The sequence below is a fragment of the Carassius gibelio genome, chromosome B4 (genome assembly GCF_023724105.1).
Source record: "Carassius gibelio isolate Cgi1373 ecotype wild population from Czech Republic chromosome B4, carGib1.2-hapl.c, whole genome shotgun sequence".
NCBI classification, from domain to species: Eukaryota; Metazoa; Chordata; class Actinopteri; order Cypriniformes; family Cyprinidae; genus Carassius; species Carassius gibelio.
The window spans coordinates 6,885,860-6,904,710 of NC_068399.1; the positions used below are offsets into that span (position 1 = coordinate 6,885,860).

An 18,851-nucleotide genomic window follows, 5' to 3' on the forward strand; every position below is an offset into this window, starting at 1 on the left:
TATTTACAACTAAATGTAAGTTGTATTTTTGAAAATGTGTATTTTTAATAAACATTTTTACTAGCATTTTCTTTAAAATGTTCTCATTCCCTGCACAATGCTGTGCCCAAAATGGTTATGTTCCTGTAGATTGATAACTGTTGCCTATAAATGCAGTGACTCCATAATTAGCCACATAGCTATTTCAATAAGAGGTCAAGAATACTTATGTACAAATATATGCCAAATCCCAAAATATGTTACATTACTTTCAAGTCACTTATGCACAATTTCTTTTGGAAAAATGAAACATTTTTTAATGAACTACAAGTTGCAATAACAATCACAAACATAAAGTAAAAAAGGGCGTCAGAAAAGGTTGTGCAAATAAGTCACAATGACTGTAGTGCAAGTGAACAATAGTGCAAATAAACATTTATGAAACGGCCATTTTCAACTAAATTTCTTGAATGTAAAAAAACAAACAAAAAAAATACAGAATTAAAATGTATACAGTAAACATCTATTAGGGTAGCCAAGAAGTTGTAGAGCAGCCATAGTTTGTTGGGGTCTGTGGGGGGACCTGATGGTAGGACACCGGTGACTGCTGTGGAAAAAAAGCAGAAGAGGCCTGGCCAAACTCAGCATCATGCAACAGCTGATGTATTTTTAATTTGACTGAAGACTGTACGGCTGGGGACAATCTCCTTAGTGCTGGTATCAAGCCAAGAGCAAACAAGTAATTTTCATCATTTTGTTGCTCTCTTCGTTGCTCTCTGCGCTCCTCTTTCTCTCTTCTGCGTTCCTCTTTCTCACTTTCCCTGGCTTCTTTGGATAAAAGGTACCGGTCCAACAAGTCTGGTGTCTCTGGCCGTTTTCTTTTGTTGAAAGTAGACCTGGTCACAGTTGGGCTGGAGAAGGATGATCCTGGAGACGTGCTTGCTGATGCTTCTTCTCTGTCGCTGACTTCTTTTTGAACCACCACTTGCTCAACCCCTTCATTCATATTTTCAGGAGAAATATTGCTGTGAACACTGTAAAGACAAATTCAGTTTACATCAGAAACAATAACTCACACTGTGGGCCATGCCACACTTCATACCCATCTTGACAAAATACTCCAGAGCTTAATGTTTAATTACTAATTTAGTTTAGATTCATACAAATTTTAATGTACCATATGTCAGGCAACAAAATTTCAGCAGAGGTTACCTATACACAGAACATAAACTAATATATTGAACTAGAGGTGTGATCGCATGGTGAACAGGGAACATACAATGATATCATGTTAATCAATGTTTAATGTCAATGCATTATAGCAGAGCTCACACAGCTATGTATTGTAATGTTCTAATAATATTACCTTCGAAATTCAGTTGATGTTGCGAGGAACTCCATGACCTTCATAAATTTCCACGTCTTCTTGTTTTTAGCAGCCTGTCCACTTCGGCAATCATCTTCGCGCTTTTTTCGTGTATATGTATCTCGCAGGCTTTTCCATTTGTGTTTTACCTCCTCCACTACAGCACACAAACGATGGCGATTGTCAAACGTTTGTAGGAACGTACATGAAAGACAATTAAATTAAATGAAACTCACCATCAAGGCCCATTTGCTGTGCAATACCACTCCATAACAGTTCTCTTTTATCAAGATTTTTGTAATCGCTGTCACGTTTGTCATATAGTTCTTTGTGTTCCGACACCAACGAGACCAGCAACTCTACATTCATCTTGCCTTGCATCTTCTTCGTCTTATTTCTTCCCGGCAGTGTAGACGCTACTTGGCGTATATCTTCTTCGCCGTTACGTATGTGTGCTCACAGCAAGACAGTTTTGTGTTTGAGCGCCCCCAAGTTGTGTTTTACTGTAACTTCAGAAGCTCCAGACACGTGTGCAAAAGTGCCATTCTCATTGGTCGTATAGTTTTTGACGCGGTGCGTCAAACCAAAAAAACGAACCCGAAGCGTTTTTTAAAAAATGACTCTTTTACGCGTGGCGTTTTTCGCGTCGGTGTGCACACTCACATTGGCGCCCTTTGTTTAGTCACGAGGCGTTAAACGTCGGCGAATATCGCGCGCGGAATTCGTCCCGGTGTGAACAGGCCTTCAGTCTGTCTTACTCACTGACAGCTCCTGCTCTTCTTTTGCCCCTCCTCCGTCCTCTTCCCCTGCCTCTTTCTCTACTTGCACCTCTGCCTCGCCCCCTTCCTCTCCCTCTTGCTCTACCTCTGCCTCGCCCCCTCCCCCTTCCAGTGTCACTGCTCTCCTCAGTACTCTCCTCCACGGGAATTTGAAAGTCTTCTGAGCTGTCCTAATGGGAAAAAAAAACTAATTATTTACAAAGTGTTTTAGTGCAACATTTCATGTGGTATTCTGAATGAAAATTAAGCATGACAAGCTCATATATCAAGGTTAGAGTTCCTTTACCTTACCATAATGGTATTGCTATTCTACAAATAGTATAGTAGTACAACTACAATAGTAATTGTACTGCATCTAAAAATAAGCATGACGTCTTCAACTCCGTTATATAATTTAGTGTCACTCTACAATAGTCAAAATAAGAGGTCTGTGAGTTTTGGGAGTGTGTGTGTTACAGTGTTAAAATACTTTTAGTAGACTTTAGTTGATAATATAAAGTAGCACTGCAACATTCTACTAAAAAATGATTTCACAAACAATAACCTTACTATACTATACTAAGTACTATAACTTTTCTTACCTCAAACATGCTGATGAATCTCGATGAGCCGTCAGTGGTTGATGTGGTCGTGCTCGTACGAGCGTGCGCACTGAGAACGAGCATGAGACTGGCTGCAGTTCCTCTAACAGCCACTGGTGTCAGTAACGGTTAGAAATCTCAGAACCTACTCAATGCTCCTTTAATGGCCTACAGAACATTCTCAAAACAACCTAAGAGGAAAATTTAAAAATGCAGAAATATAGTGGTTTCCCTGCTAACCACAGTACACAAAGCTGACGTGCAATGCTCATGTTTATTCAGTGAAATCATAGCCTTCTGATGTTTAATCGTCTTATTGATCCATATTGCAATTCTTGTCTTTCCATTCCCAAAGACTTCTTATAACTTTTTGTATCATTTAAGAATTTTCATGGCCTTAAATGTAAACAGTTAAAATGAAGACGTTTTGAGGTCCCGCAGAAACCCTAATAAGAACATAGTTCAGTGCAAAAAAATGTTGTTAGGCATTTGGAAAGAAGCTTTGCTGACTATTAATTTTACCTTTTAAAATTTAAGGGCAAGTGGAAGTCTGTGTTTGTGAGCAGTGATGGCGAGTTAAATAAAGTACAGATTTCCAAACAACCCAAACCTATGGTTATCCCCTTAAACTTGGTAAAAATTTAATCGGTTTACCATATTCACTGGGAAATACTCTTTTCATGGTCAGTTTTTGAAATCTTTATGTGACATGATTTTGACACACACAGATATGCTTTACAGTCATAAATTCATTCAGGATGATTTTGAAACATATTTCCAAAAGAAATGCAAAACATTTTTACATATATTAACAATATTATTATTTCTAGTAATTGGTATTAATTAATAGTAATTGGCGGCCCACCTGCAATACCAGCGTGACCCACTAGAGTACCACATTGTGTGGCTTTGGGTTGTAATTTTCAGTCGGAGGGTTACAAGAGAAGCAATATAAGACTTCACTGGTATCCTATTGATAAGAAGAGGGGAAAAGAATGGGAAGATGTATGTGGAGTAATAAAATTTTAGTGGACCACAGCTACTGAAACAGCTTACAAACCGCTGAGATAAGAAACTCTACACCATCCTGTTAAGATGTAAACATGCAGACGCTAATCATGATGCTGAGGCCGCTGGAAGAGTTTCTCAGCGCGGATTTCCCTCGAGATCTGGAGCGTTTAGACTCCTTGTGGGGAAAAATCAATGGTACAGCATTTGGTTTAAGCCTATTCTTATATCCATCACCACCTGGAAGCTCTTTCAGTAGCTGCAGTCATAATATCACTTTTTTATCTTCTGAGTGGTCTATTCCATGTTGTCTACTTGTGCTGCGGTAAAAACACCAACAGGCAGCGGCATTAGCTCACCGAGTGCAACCATTTGACATCATCAGAATAATGTTGCCCCCCATATTCAAAAATATTAATAAAACTGATTTAAGAAAAAATTACATATCTTTAATGGGTATTCCACTACATATTTTTAGTAAGGACAACATTTACTACATTATCATTAAGCTATACAAGTCTAAATACCCAGGGACCCTTTTATAGCAGTTTTAACGCAAAGCAGCAACATAACAAAAGGTGAAAATAACGAAGGGGTATGAATACTTTAGCAAAGCACTGTATTTCATTCTTCATTTGAATGTTCAAAACAATTAAATCTAATTCATGCCTTTGGCTTCTTTACTCCCCTCATAATCACTGGAAATTAATAGGGAATTTAGCAATGTAACAATAATCAGCACATTACACAGGCGTTTCCTGTCTGTGAAATCAATTCAATCCAGCATACAAAAAGAGTTCTCTCATAAATGAATCCTCATGTGGCACTTAAGGGGTCTTTTAGATCTATAACTTTTTCCACAGTGGCCACACGTAAACGGCTTCTCCCCGGTGTGAACTCTCATGTGCCGGGTCAGGCTTCCTTTTCGGTTGAAACTTTTCCCACATTGTTGGCATGTGAAAGGTTTCTCTCCAGTGTGAATACTTATGTGATCTTTAAAGTGTCGTTTGTGACTGAACCTCTTTCCGCACTGAGGGCATATGTAGGCCGTCTCTACAGAGTGAATTCTCATGTGGTAATTTAAGGGTCCTTTTTGACTGTAAGTCTTTCCACATTGAGTGCACATGTGGGATTTCTCTTTAGAGTGAACACTCATGTGGGCTATAAAGTTTCCATGTTGGTCAAAACTCTTTCCACACTGTTGGCAGGTAAAATGCTTCTCTTTAGCGTGAATTACAATGTGTCTGTTAAAGCTTCCTTTTCGAGTGAAACACGTTCCACATTGTTGGCAGGTGAAGATGCTCTCTCCAGAGTGAATTATCATGTGGGAAGTAAGGTTTCCTTTAAAGCAGAAACTTTTTCCACACTGTTGACAGGTGAAAGGCTTCTCTCCAGTGTGTACGCTCATGTGGACTTTAAGATTTCCAATTTGAGCGAAACTCTTTCCACACTGAAGGCATTTATGAGGCTTCTCTCCATTGTGTATTCTCATGTGTCTGCGAAGAGTTAATTTTTGAGCAAACATCGTTCCGCATTGAGAGCATGCATAAGGTTTCTCTCCAGTGTGAGTTCTTGAGTGTCTGTTAAGGCTTTCTTTATGAGCAAAACTCTTTCCGCATTGAGAGCATGTGTAGGGTTTCTCTCCAGTGTGAATTCTCATGTGCTTTTTAAGGGTCCCCTTAAGAGGGAACCTGTTTCCACAGAGTTGGCAGATGAAAGGGCACTCTCCAGTATGAACTCTCATGTGAACTTTAAGGTTTCCTTTAAAATGGAAACACCTTCCACACTGAATGCACTTATAAGGCCTCTCTCCAGTGTGAATGATCATGTGTCTTTTAAGGCTTACAGTTTTAGATAAATGCTTTCCACAGTGTTGGCAGGTACGAGTCTTCTCTCCAGAGTTAACGCTCTTGCAGACCTTAAGCTTTTCATTTTGGTTGAAGTGCGTTTCAAACAGTTGGGAGGTGAAATCAGTTTTAATTTCAGCCTGGGAGCAACAAAACATTTTTTCTTCTGATGTGAAATCACAATTTTTATATTGATCATCTCCTTCCGTTTCCATCCGCACTTCACTCTCCTTTTTCAGCACTATCAGGTCGAAGAAAAAAAGAGACATGCAAATTAACACCATTTTAATGGCACAAGCCATTTAGACATTCGAAGCATCTTAATCGCCATGTGGCAATGTCAATAGTAACATTTAACTGAAAAATGACTGTAAAAAGTATGATTTACAGTTACAGAAGTTTTATAAAATGATACACTTCACAATTCAGCCTTTAAACCATTAAGGATGTCAAAAAAGTATATTTAAACAATTATAATCAATAAATTGTAAAATAATAAACTGTTAACATTTTACTGTTAAAATTTTTATAATACATTTTCTTCTCATGTATCCCCCAGTTCACATTTAAAGCTTAGGGTGTCTGCAAGGTAAAACATGGGTCTGTAATACTATGTTCCTGGGAAACCATAGACTGCAGTTCTAGAACCGCATTTCTAGGACCCTATTTGCCATCTAGTCAATTCTATTCCAACAGAGAGGAGACCTGATTCAAACATCAAACAAACAGATGCAAAGGCTAGATCTATGGAAACAATTCATTCTTTATCTTTCCATCTTATTTTTAATGTAAGAGCTAGCATGAACTTCTGAGTTCATTTAACTTATTGTCGGTGCAAAACAATTAATTGTGCTGATGGTTGTTACAAATTAGTATTTGCATACAAATAATTTTAAATTAACAGATTAATAGACACACGGATTTGTACCGTGAATGTTTCATCATTTACTGCACTTTGTCGTGAATCGCTGTGCTGCGGCTAAAGAACTAAAATCTCACACAAAAACAACATTAAGTAAAATTCCTAGAAATGCTGGTCCTTAAAACTACAGCCTCCAGATACAACAGCCATGTTGAAAATGTACATCCATTATCTGCCAGCAGGTGGCGCTTTCAGAATGGCACACCTATTACTGTTTTTCTGGTAATTAACAAATTAACGCATGACCGGACGAGAAGCACAGCTCTGCATCGCGCCCATAGACTGTATAAAAACATGGACGTAGTGTCCGTGCATCATCCATAGATAAGCCAAAAGTGGGCGGACGCGGCCATCACCATTTTGGCAGTTTCCACGCCCACCTAGCGCTCAGGTAGACACGCCCCTTAATTATGCTGAACTTTAAAGCCTAATATAATTTAAACAGAGGTGAAGTACAGAAGGCTGGTCTTATTTTATGTCACTATAGCCAAGCATTCGAATGCATGAATATTTTAATGAAAACATGAGCTGATTGCGAATTAAAAAACAGATTAGCGTGATTGATATTCAAATGGTAAGCAATTGCTGCGTTTGTTTACGGTTTGCATCTGTACAGATGGTTTCCTTTTTTTAAATGACGAAAATAGGCGACTGATACCTGCTGATGTAGACAGATATTTACTTACAAACAAGTACATACAGTTCACAATCACCTTTATTTCTTTAGGTTTAGCGTTTGGGCCGAGACACAACTAACACAATAACACAACAACTTTTGTCACCACTAGTTCTTTGACGTCAGTTTAGTGTGTCCTGGGATTAAAGGGGTCATGAATTGAGAATTAAAATAGTTGCCTTGATATTTTGGCAATTTTGCATTATATCTGCCAATGTTTTTCACTGGCTACCCATGAATGTGTACGTTGGTGTACAAATCGGTTTAATGCTGCAAATTGACAATTTTAATTAGTTTTTATTTTAATTAATGCAGACATAATAGATTTTGTTTACTTGTGAACAGATTTAATCATGAACTTTTAGATATTTATGTTCATTTTGATAGTTTTTTTGCCACAACCCTTTCAAATGATGGGCATTCATTTGTTAACAGTGATGTAGAAAAATTACACAGGCTATAATCTCAGAATGAATAAAATAATTTTTGTTTAAATAACAAAAACAAAACATTTTGCTACAAAATCTAATTTTAGATTTAACAGATTAGATTTTAGAGTTTACAGCTCAAACACGAGTAGCTTACAAGAGTTAAGCTACTTCTGTACTAATCTGTGTAATATCCCAGCCGGCACATGACCGACCTTCAACGTTGAAATATGGTTGAAATAAGGTCAGTTGTGGTTTCAACGTTGAAACAACGTTGATTCAACGTTTAAAGCTGAATGGTTGAAAAACATCCAGCACATGACCAACTTTCAATGTTGAAATATGGTTGAAATAAGGTCAGTTGTGGTTTCAACGTTGAAACAACGTTGATTCAACGTTTAAAGCTGAATGGTTGAAAAACATCCAGCACATGACCAACTTTCAACGTTGAAATAAGGTCAGTTGTTTTAATGAAACAACGTTAAAAATGTTTAATGCTAAATGGTAGAAAAAGGTTAACAAGCTTTTAAATTATTTATATTAAATTATTTAAATTAATTATTATTTTAATAGCATTTAAAAATATTTTAGTCATGATACCTATTCTAAAATGTTAAATATTATCATCATTAACAACAATAAAACTATACATTTCGCTGCTTTATCACACTGAAACAACTCCCATTGGTAGTTTTATTTTATTACTTCTATCGTGATTGGTTAATCTGGCTGTCATTCAGGAAACTGGACAATGAATCGGTTCGCGCTTTTCTACATTTAAAAATATGACCGTTATTGTCGTCTTTCTGTGAGTGAGGCGGCTAACTGTGAGCTGCTGCTCGTTATAACTGACTGCTCGGTCGGTCCCGAATTATTTCATATTTGCCTGTACATTTTTTATTTATTTCGAGCGAATTTGAGTCGTGACATGTCAATGGAGAACAAAAACTGTGAACACAAGAAGGGTCAGGTGTTCTGCGAGGTCCTGAAAACATCCTGTCAAAATGAGGTAAGAAAATCGCTAACTTTATCTTTATTATCTTTTGAAAATAGTAAAGTATTACCAGAGTTTACAAATGGGTAGTTTAAAGGACATGTAACCTGCAGATAAATAAATACCCGTGTGTCTATTTTTGCATTGCTTTATCACAGCTGATCAAGTTAGATGCTCACCTAATGTGTTGCTGGTGAGTTATGTGTTAATGTCTGTCTTTTAGAGATTTTCCCATATTTTCCTGATATGAATCCCATGCATTGGGTGTGTTATATATGTTTGTATTCTTATATTAGTTTCAAAGTGTTTTCTGCAACATATAAGTGCAAATGTCGGTATTTAAATAATATAATTTTAATGAATTAATGAAAATGAAAAAAAAAAAAAGGATTGTTTAAAGCCATGGTTCTCAAAGTGTCAGGCCCCCTCTAGTTGTTATGCAGGTGAATCACTAAATTAAACTAATTAATGTTAATATATTTTAACTTAATCTTTGAGTAAGTTTTTTTTTTTTTTGCACATTTAAGTATGTTACAGTTAAAGTACAGTACAGTTTTGTAACTTTTGTTACATAATTACATTTAAAATTACATTTTAATTTAAACTTTTTTTTTTCATTTACCTGTGTATGTAAGCACAGTTGTAGTGTTAATGTTCAAACTGTATTTACCATGGTAAAGTGTCTGACAACAATTAATATTCTTATTAGAATAAAACTGCCTCATTTTTTTAACTGTAGACTTGTAGCTGAATAGTTTGGCCTACTACGCTGCTGAAATGTAATGTTGGTCATTATGGTGCAACTTAATATTTAATAACAAATATTTTCTGAAGTGGTACTTGGTATAAAAAGTTTGAGAACCAGTGGTTTAAAGAAATGGTATAATATGAAATCCTGCTTTTTAAGAACTTTTCAGTAAACCATTTCTTCTTTCCCCTTGTAGAGTCATCGAGGATCCAGCTTGTTCTTTAAACATTGGTAAGAAATTGTTCTTCTGCTACATTGCACTGTCACTTCTGCTAGAGATGCTTTGAACTTTTGTGATAGGTTTTGGTTGTGCTTAGTTTAATAAAAATGTACTGAATTTGATTTGACTTGTTTTTCTACACTGTAATGTTAGTGTTCTGATTAAAACAGTGTAACTGGGGGCTCTGAAAACACTGCTTGTGAATAATTTGTTAATATTGTACATTTTCATCTGAATACATTAAATAAGTGTTTAATGAATAGTGTTGTCCACTTTGTTTCCAACCTCACTGTTACTGAACTGTAAAGTGAAAATATTGTGTGATTTATTTTGCATTCAGTTTTCATTTAAATATATTTCACAATATCAAAGTTATTGTCAAACATTGTGAACATACCTAAACAAACTGGTTAAATCTTATGTGCCCTCCAGAAGTTTGCACTCTGCAAGTGAACGACGCCTTGTGGTGCCATCCCAAAGAAGTTCACAATCACTCTCACGGACCTTTTCCTGGACTGTGCCCAGCTGGTGGAATGACCTCCCAATCTCAATCCGAACTGCTGAGTCTTTACTCATTTTCAAGAAACATTTTAAGACTCATCTTTTTCACCGGAACTTAACCAACTAATGCTAGCACTTTTCCTTCTTTTATTGTCTTTCATATAAAAAAAAAAAAAAAAAAAAAAAAAACCTGGCTATGCGTTCTTTACTAGACTAACTGAGACTTGTCATGGCACTTGTATCCTGTTGTTGTTCGCTTGTACACCTGACTGCTTCTGTTCTTCTCATTCGTAAGTGGCTTTGGATAAAAGCGTCTGTTAAATGATTAAATGTAAATGTTTATACAGGACGGTACAGAAAGTGCACAAGTGGGAGAAAGTGGAGGGGACGGCGTCAGAAAGGACCTAGCGCTGGGACACTTTCAAGGATCACCCGAAGCACAACCACACTGTATACACTAAGGCTGCTGGTTCTAACATTTTAGAGTGCCCTGCAGTAGAAATCTCATTCTGCATTCCCCACGGTAAAGAAGACACAGTCCGGGGGGGTTCCCATTAGAAATCAACTGGTGGAAGGTTCCCTTCTCGAACTGTTCAACACATTTTCACTGCACAAATGTACACAACTCTTGTAATGAGACACATTACTAAAACATGTTTTTGACAGAAACTGTAGGTTTCCACCAAAATAAAAGATCCACTGGTTTCAGTCATAAAGGTACAAGGGTTTGTCTTGTAAGTGCTGCAAAAAATATGCATTTATGTGCCAAATTATTTCACAAAAACCTTTAAATATTATTGTATTTGGATTGTTCTACTACCTGTTTTTAGCATTACCTCCATGCATACTCTGCATAATAAAGTGTGGGATTATTTTCATCTGTTTCCAAAATTTAACTGCTGTTTGACAATTTTGAGCATGTGGTCGTTTATTGAAGTTGTTTGTAAAGCCATTGCTGCCAGTCATTAGATTTTTAGCCTTGCATGTACATTGTTGATCTAAATGCCCACTAGGATCTAGGTGTATTTACACACGGTGCAAGGTACGACGGGGAAACAATAACGTCGTGTTATCAATGCTGATTAACTTTTCAAAATCAACACCTCATTCAGCTTTCATCCCAGGGCTGCAGCACGACCCTAATTCACCCGTAATGCAGGTAAGACGGTGAAACAGCGTCGCGATTTCAACGGTGAATCCACGTCGTGATTTCAACGTTGATCCAATTTGCAAAATCGAAAGGTTTTTCAACGTTGATTCAACGTCGGGAGTTCAACAGTGAATCAGCGTTGTGATTTCAACCGTACATCAACGTCACGATTTCAACGGTGAATCAACGTCGTGATTTCAACGTTGATCCAATTTGCAAAATCGAAAGGTTTTTCAACGTTGATTCAACCATGGTACCTGACGTTGTTTCAACGTTGAATCAACGTTGAAATGCCGGCTGGGATACTTCTGCTGTACATTATCTGTCTGTAGAGCTGCACTGAGTTAAGCTTTGAGAATGAAAACGAACCTGTTTGTTCCTCAGTATCTTCTTCATTGTTGACACTGAATGCTTCTTCAATCGGCAAGTCTTCACTCTCCTCTTTAATAAACGCCATCTTTATGATCGTGTCACTTCAGGGGTGACTTTACACTGAACGGTTTCTATGGATTTTAACGTAATCAAGTTCTTAAAACACAAACGTTCCTTCCGCCGAATCACGACGCATGCAGAGAGCGCGTCGCAGACTATGACGTCATATCTACACACCACAATAAAAGTCCCGTTCACACGCTTCCCTCTATCACAAAAGGGCATAGAAATTTACTATTTTTACCAGATAACTTAAAATAGGATCACATGTCATGAAAACAAACATGTTAAAAATGAGTTCGAGTTCATAATGTAGAATTAATGTGTATGAATTAAACCACAATGGAGTGGTTTTCCTGGACAGAGTTTAAAAGAAGCTAGGAGTAGACTTACAATTAACAATTAAAAAAGGCAATAAAAACAAACAAACGAACAAACAAAAATGTTACTGAACAATTTTTTTTTTTGAAAGCAAGCAAAGTGCACAAACTGCACACATCATGTGTCCAATAATAGAAAAGGAATGCATAGAAATGTTGTAATTAACTCTTGGATGCTTGCAACCAGCTGTTGTTGTCAGTTTGCAGTATTTTATTTTGATTTTATTTTTTTACTATTATTATGTTTGTACATAAATCCATTAAGCAGCTGTTTTATAGAGAGAGAGAGAAAGAGAGAGTTATGTAGGCACCCTAAGAACATATGATCTTTTTTAACCTTTGGATCTTTAAAAAAAGGAAATTATATATATATATATATATATATATATATATATATATATATATATATATATATATATATATTTTTTTTTTTTTTTTTTTTTTTTTTTTATCACAAAAATATATTTATATTTCTATCTTATACATATTGGCCACAATTGTTTGTAGACCTAGAAATGATTAGGAGTAAAATATCTGAAGATCTGCATTCTCACTCATTTACTTTTTTTTTCAGCACACCAGGGTGACTGCCAAATTCCCTTTATCAACCATCACAATGAGAAAAAACTAAGAATATAGTTCTGATGTGCAGCAATGGATTGTTGTGCATCACATGAGGGGTGATTTAGGCATATGGTTGTTGATTGACACTAATGTATTGTTGATCGTTTAATCTATTATTGACCTGTTTTCGGTATTTAATGTCTCTATATGTGTGTGTGTGTGTTTGTGTGTGTGTATTTGCCCTGGATGAAATTTCATGCATCAAACACAACCTACAACTTAATTTTCTAATGTGACTGATTCGAGCCTCGTTTGAACTGTTTAGTTTTCCATTTGATTTGTCTGCTAAGGCCATAGCTGGCAACTCTCACGCATTTGCGCTCTCACATGAAGCCACACATCAATTTTCCCACACACAGTAAAATCGCAAAGCAAAGAGGACACGGAGACAGACAGACAGACAAGACAGAGCAGGATACATTATATGTCTGGGCTGATTAGGTGAGTTACATTTTTTTTTTTTTTTTTTGCCTTGAGAAAAATGAATGCCTATCTTGTTTAGCCTACCTAATATTTATCCAAACGAGTCAATGTTGAATCGAATCACAAGCACTGCACTGAATTGAAAGCAAAATTTGTGTTGTTAAAATTTGTTTTGTTATCAATTTGGGACTAATGTTGGATGCTTAAGAAGAACTTAAAGACTTGTCTGAACCATTACAAAACAGAGAAATTCATCTCTCAGAAGGTTCCATTGAACTTGGATGGAGGGCCTGGAGAAAGATGTAGATAGGTTCGCCCCAAGGGAACTGAGAGCGGACACTGCCGCCAACACGGGGGAACTGAAGAAGAGGGCCTGGCCCTCCATCTCTCCCCCTGATTCACCTCCGTTCCGCCTCCCTCCGTGATTTCTAACTTTGTAGTGTCTGGAATCCACTCCTTAAGGGAGGGGTTCTGTCACTGTCTTCTGTCTTTCTGTCACTGTCTTCTGTGAGTGTTGTGTTTGTTTGGTGCAATGTGCTCTCTCCTGTCTTTTTCTGACCCCGCCCACCTTGTCACCTCATTATTGTTTAGTTGATCCACCTGTGTTTCTCCCTTGCCTTCATTACCTTCACTCCGCACGCCTGTTTCACCCACTCACACACACACCCACACCCACAACTGTTGCCCATTGCCCTTGGCTATATATTCTTCTCTCTCACATCATGCCTTTGGGGAACTGAGAGCAGACACCACCACTGCTGCCACCTCGGGAGAACAGAGAGGGGACACCGCCGCCACCTCGAGGAGACTGTGAGCGGACGCCGCCGCCTGAGAGGGTAGTGGCGCCTCATGGGAATCCTGAGCGGACACCGCCGTCTTGGGGCATCGTGAGCGGACACCGCCGCCTCGGGGCATTGTGAGTGGGGCATCGTTTTGACCTCCCCAGAAACAACAGTTGTCCCTAAAGGAATGGCAAGTGTCCAACTCCTAAATAATGGGTGGATTACTAGTGAAGTACAAACCCAATTGCAAAAATGTTGGGACACTGTACAAATTGTGAGTAAAAAAGGAATGGAATAATTGACAAATCTCATAAACTTATATCTTATTCACAATAGAATACAGATAACATATCAAATGTTGAAAGTGAGACATTTTGAAATCCATGCCAAATATTGGCTCATTTTGGATGTCATGAGAGCTACACATTCCAAAAAAGTTGGGACAGGTAGCAATAAGAGGCCGGAACAGCCAGGGACCAACTGGCAACATGATTGGGTATAAAAAAAGCCTCTGAGAGGCTTAATTAATAGTCAATTAATAGTGTTTTCACTATACTTTGGATATTAATATCCTTTTGCAGATTTACAGCACTGACCTGCTATACATGCCTAGGTATGAAAATCCAGTGTGCTTGGGCCTGAAATGTGGGATGAGGGAGTGGAAGGCTTCAAGGGAGAAAGTCTGGTGCTGTGGAGACAACTGTCTCACATCCTTCAGTAAGGATGTCTTTGTGACAATGCTTTCCAGTTTTATTGCTACCATTGAGTCTGCAAAGACCAAGATATGTAGACAGACAGAAAGATAGACAGACAGATTTTTGTTTTCAGTGGACACACATGAGATTATCCTGCATAGGAATTATAGAGCATGCATAATTCTACATACTGTGTACTGTACCTGGTTCCAGAAGATGCGCAAATCACGTTAATTTTCAGCGTTTATTGGCGCATCTTCTCTGTTAACAACGGCTCTGTGTAGTAACAGCTGCTCTATGTGAAATCACGCACCTGATGGAATTAACCGCTGATTAGAAAACCGGCTTTACTGACGAGATGCGCATTAACGATCGGCCGATCGTGATCGAAGCACCCCTAGAATTTATCAATGCCACTAAACTGAAAAAAGGAGGAGAGGAGGGGAGGGGAGGGGTTTGTCATTCAAACTACCAGATACACAAAAATGAAAATTAAAAAAAGTTGGTCTATGTTGGTTTTAAATTATCTCACTTTTGGTGGGGGTGACAAGTTTGAGATGTCGTGAGGGGGTGGAAGTTTGCATCCTGAAAGTCATTTTGAGTCCCCACACTGACCATCTTGGGCTTTAGTTTCACCTGCACAGCTGTGGCATAGGCAGTAAACATACCCACACATATGACAATAATGGCAAATCTAAGAGGTTATGTTTTGGTGTAGGCTATGTTTTAATTTCATCAACGTGTATGGAAATGTCCTGCATGCATAGAATTTGGCAACATATGTTTTAGACAGCATATCAACCACTCAAACATTGAATCATCAGCGAATAACTTTACATCTGAGGCATTTAAAGACTCCGTTTGTCCATTATTTATTTCTAAAGATACACGACAATGTATAAAGGGCTCCATTACCTTCTATGTTACATTATGGCCCCGTAGAAACAGTTTTTGTAAAAAAAGGGTATAACTACTCATAACCACTCGACTCTCTGTCGCACAGTAGAGAAATTACCGTACAGACAGGAGGAGAAGCTCGCAGGCAATTGGGGAGACGTCAAGAGAGAAGCCCATAGATATAGAGTCCATAAAAGCAACGGGACAAAATATTTCAACAACGTTTTTGGGGAATTGGAAATAATTCAGTATGTGGCAAGTGAATACATATGAAGTAGTTTTTATCCACAAACTTTAATAATTTATCTACTTCATTAAATAATGAAGTATGGGTAACGGCCGGTATATTGACGGGGAATGGAGAAATTATCAGGAAATTATACAGGTAGTGTAAGAAAAATCTCAATGTCAATCGCGGTTAACGTTCCTTTTTTAAAATTATTTACAGATCTACGCTTGAAGATGAATGTGATCCCTTTCATCCTGGTCGGAAGCCATCTACAAAATGTCATAGCCTACATAACGTGAAATAAAGAAAAAAGTTTTTTGTTGAAGTGTTTTTGACCATGATTTATTAGACAAAAAAGCATGATTTAACACCTAGCTCACAATTATTTGAATATTAGCCTATGGGCAAATGTTTTATGTGAAGAGATGAAATCATGTAGAACAATAAGCATTTTAAGAGACTATAAATGAACAGCCTATATTGAATCGATACGAAAATGACTCGAGGGGATATTGTATACTGACAGTATGATTCCTGGGATTATATATGTCTGTTTTGGATGGGTTACTATTTAGTTTGATGTAGATAGAAGGAAACAATGCATGTATGAAACAATGTTTATGCATGTATGTGTGCATGTGCTATTTGAATCACTTTTAATAATTTTGGATGATTGTACATGTTCTTTGTTATCTGTTATATATATATATATATATATATATATATATATATATATTTATTTATTATGTGTGTGTGTTCAAAATAATCTAACTAAAATGATTAAAGTACTGCAGAAAGGCAAACGATTGTCTCTGTACTTGTACTCTACACATTGACAATAAAGATAAATGTAATCTAAAGGTGTCAATATTCACTGTGAAGGCTACTGACTGAATATGTATCATTACAAAGTTCTAAAATATAGGTAATAAAACCACATGACATTTCTGTCAAAGTATGTCTACTTGAAGTGTCTACTGTGTGTTTTGATAATAAATATTCAATCATTTTGTTAATAAATATTTATTTATTGAGACACAAAGACAATTTAAAAAAATTAACACTTTCTTTTTAAAGGTCCCCTTCTTCGTGATTCCATGTTTTAAACTTTAGTTAGTGTGTAATGTTGTTGTTGTTAGAGTATAAATAATATCTGTAAAATTCTAAAGCTCAAAGTTCAATGCCAAGCGAGATATTTTATTTAACAGAATTCGCCTACAAAAAACGACCCGTTTGGACTACAGCCCTCTAGTTCCTGCAGGAATGACGTCACTAAAACAGTTTTTTTGACTAACCACCGCCCACATGAATTCACAAACAGGGGGCATGGCCTTGTTGCGCTTCGACGGAGAAGAAGGAAGAGCTGTTTGTTTTTGTCGCCATGTTGTTGAAACGCTGTTTTTTTTTCATCTCGGAGTCCAATCATCTTTGTTTAGGCTTCCCAGGAAAGCTGTACTTTGAGATAAATGGTTACAATTTATGTTTAACTCGGTTCCCGAAAATTATAATCCACATGTAAAACTATGTGCAGCTCATTTTGCTGAGGACAGCTTGCTGAGGACAACTTTCTCAATCTCAATCAGTTTAATGCCGGATTTGCACAAAGATGATTCTTGAAAGATGGAGTTCCCTCTTTGTCTGGAGAAGGCGTTGTTTATGGACCACAACTGGTAAGTGTATTTTATTATTTAAGTTGGTGCGTTTAACAGTTTCTGTAACTTATTACACAAAGGGCAACGCTGTTTAGCTTTGTTAACTAGATGATAGGGCTGTGCTGTCAGTAAAAACGCTCCTGTGACTATAAATACATCTCCAGCACGTTCGTTCTAGCCCAATCACGTTACCAGGAGGGCAGCCTGCTCTCAGCTGCTGTCGAATCACTACACAGGAACCGCTGGCCCAATCAGAACTCGTCACGTATTTCTGAAGGAGAGACTTCATAGAACAAGGAAGTCATCAGCCCGTTTTTATGACAGTGAAAACAGCAGTATACAGATAGGTGAATTGTGTGTAAAATACTGTGTTTTTTTACACGCGAAACATGAACACATGTTATATTGCACTTTGTAAACACAATCAAAGCTTCAAAAAAGCGCGTAAAACGGGACCTTTAAATCCTGATCCTCTCTCTAGCTACATTCGTCGTGGGGAAGAAAAGTGAGAGGCCATGAGGTGGATGGCTAGGGTGACACATGAATGGCACGGAGGGGAGAAAGAAGGGTGGGGGGAGAAAAAGCAGTGACTATTGAACAGTGTTATGTCTACCAATGTGAATATGTATTAAACTAAAGACAAAAGGCACATACACAACCCCAAAACAATTTAACAATCTTCAACTGTTTCAAGTTAAAAACATGCTGAGAGGTTTATTCCAGCATCACCCCTACTGGATTAAGACTCTCAAGCCTTCAGCTAAATTATAAAAAAAATATATAATTACCCCTAGGTGATAAATGAACTTCGTCCCTTAGAAACAGTTGAGGCTTGTTAAATACAATTTGAGGGTGATGCACAATACCCCCCTGCATTCCCAAGACAAAGGTAGCCATGACACTGTTCACCCATTTACGGGATTTGTTAATTTTCCCCCGAAAGGCCCGATCTCCACCGACGTCTCTGGGTGATGTCAGACAGCACAATGGTCATCTGAGGGAAACGCCGATAGAGATGTTGCAGATCCTGCTTCATCGCTGCGACGAGATCGATGCTCTTCCTGCATCCCAAGCTGTTCCCGCCGCAGTGAATCAGCAGGACATCCGGGGCTGCTCTTCCTCTGAGGGACCGGTAGAAGAAAGGAAGGAGTCCGTGCCATCGAAGTCCACCACAGCCAAGCCAGTAAACCTTGGCCGCTAAGCAAAGATTGGCCCCAATGGTCTCTCTGGCCCTCTCTTCCCCACGACGAATGTAACTCCTCCCGATGATCCAAATTACTGGACCTGTTAATAGCATACAGCAATCACAATCAAAACACTGTTTTGTCAGTATGAGTAAACAGATTTTAACACACAAGTAACTTTTCTCTGGCCATTGATTTATTTATATCTGAACAAAATAGAAAAAAAATCTATGCAAATATATAATAAAACACAAATGAATTGCTCTTATCTGTTCAATGAAATAATAATAACAATATTGTTGATAACAACAAAAGTGTTGCTTTCCATATTTTATACTATATATTCTAAACGAT

General features: G+C 37.6%; 3 protein-coding genes across 3 annotated transcripts in view; all 3 read right to left on the reverse strand.

Annotated features, from left to right (window-relative positions):
- The window catches only part of LOC127955913 (NACHT, LRR and PYD domains-containing protein 12), a 389,353-nt gene that overhangs the window by 338,318 nt on the left and 32,184 nt on the right, over positions 1–18,851 (reverse strand). The gene's annotated exons all lie outside the window — the stretch shown is intronic.
- LOC127956052 (uncharacterized) lies at positions 270–2,095 on the reverse strand. Its single transcript, XM_052553812.1, has 3 exons — positions 1,582–2,095; positions 1,346–1,502; positions 270–1,013 (listed from the first exon to the last, which is right to left on the reverse strand). Exons 1-3 carry the CDS (start codon positions 1,724–1,726, stop codon positions 506–508), a joined length of 810 nt encoding a protein of 269 aa, XP_052409772.1. The 5' UTR covers positions 1,727–2,095; the 3' UTR covers positions 270–505.
- Positions 4,141–11,798, reverse strand: LOC127955975 (gastrula zinc finger protein XlCGF57.1). The gene is made up of 2 exons (XM_052553700.1): positions 11,569–11,798; positions 4,141–5,801 (listed from the first exon to the last, which is right to left on the reverse strand). The coding sequence occupies exons 1-2, from the start codon at positions 11,654–11,656 to the stop codon at positions 4,516–4,518; spliced, it is 1,374 nt and encodes a 457-aa protein (XP_052409660.1). The 5' UTR covers positions 11,657–11,798; the 3' UTR covers positions 4,141–4,515.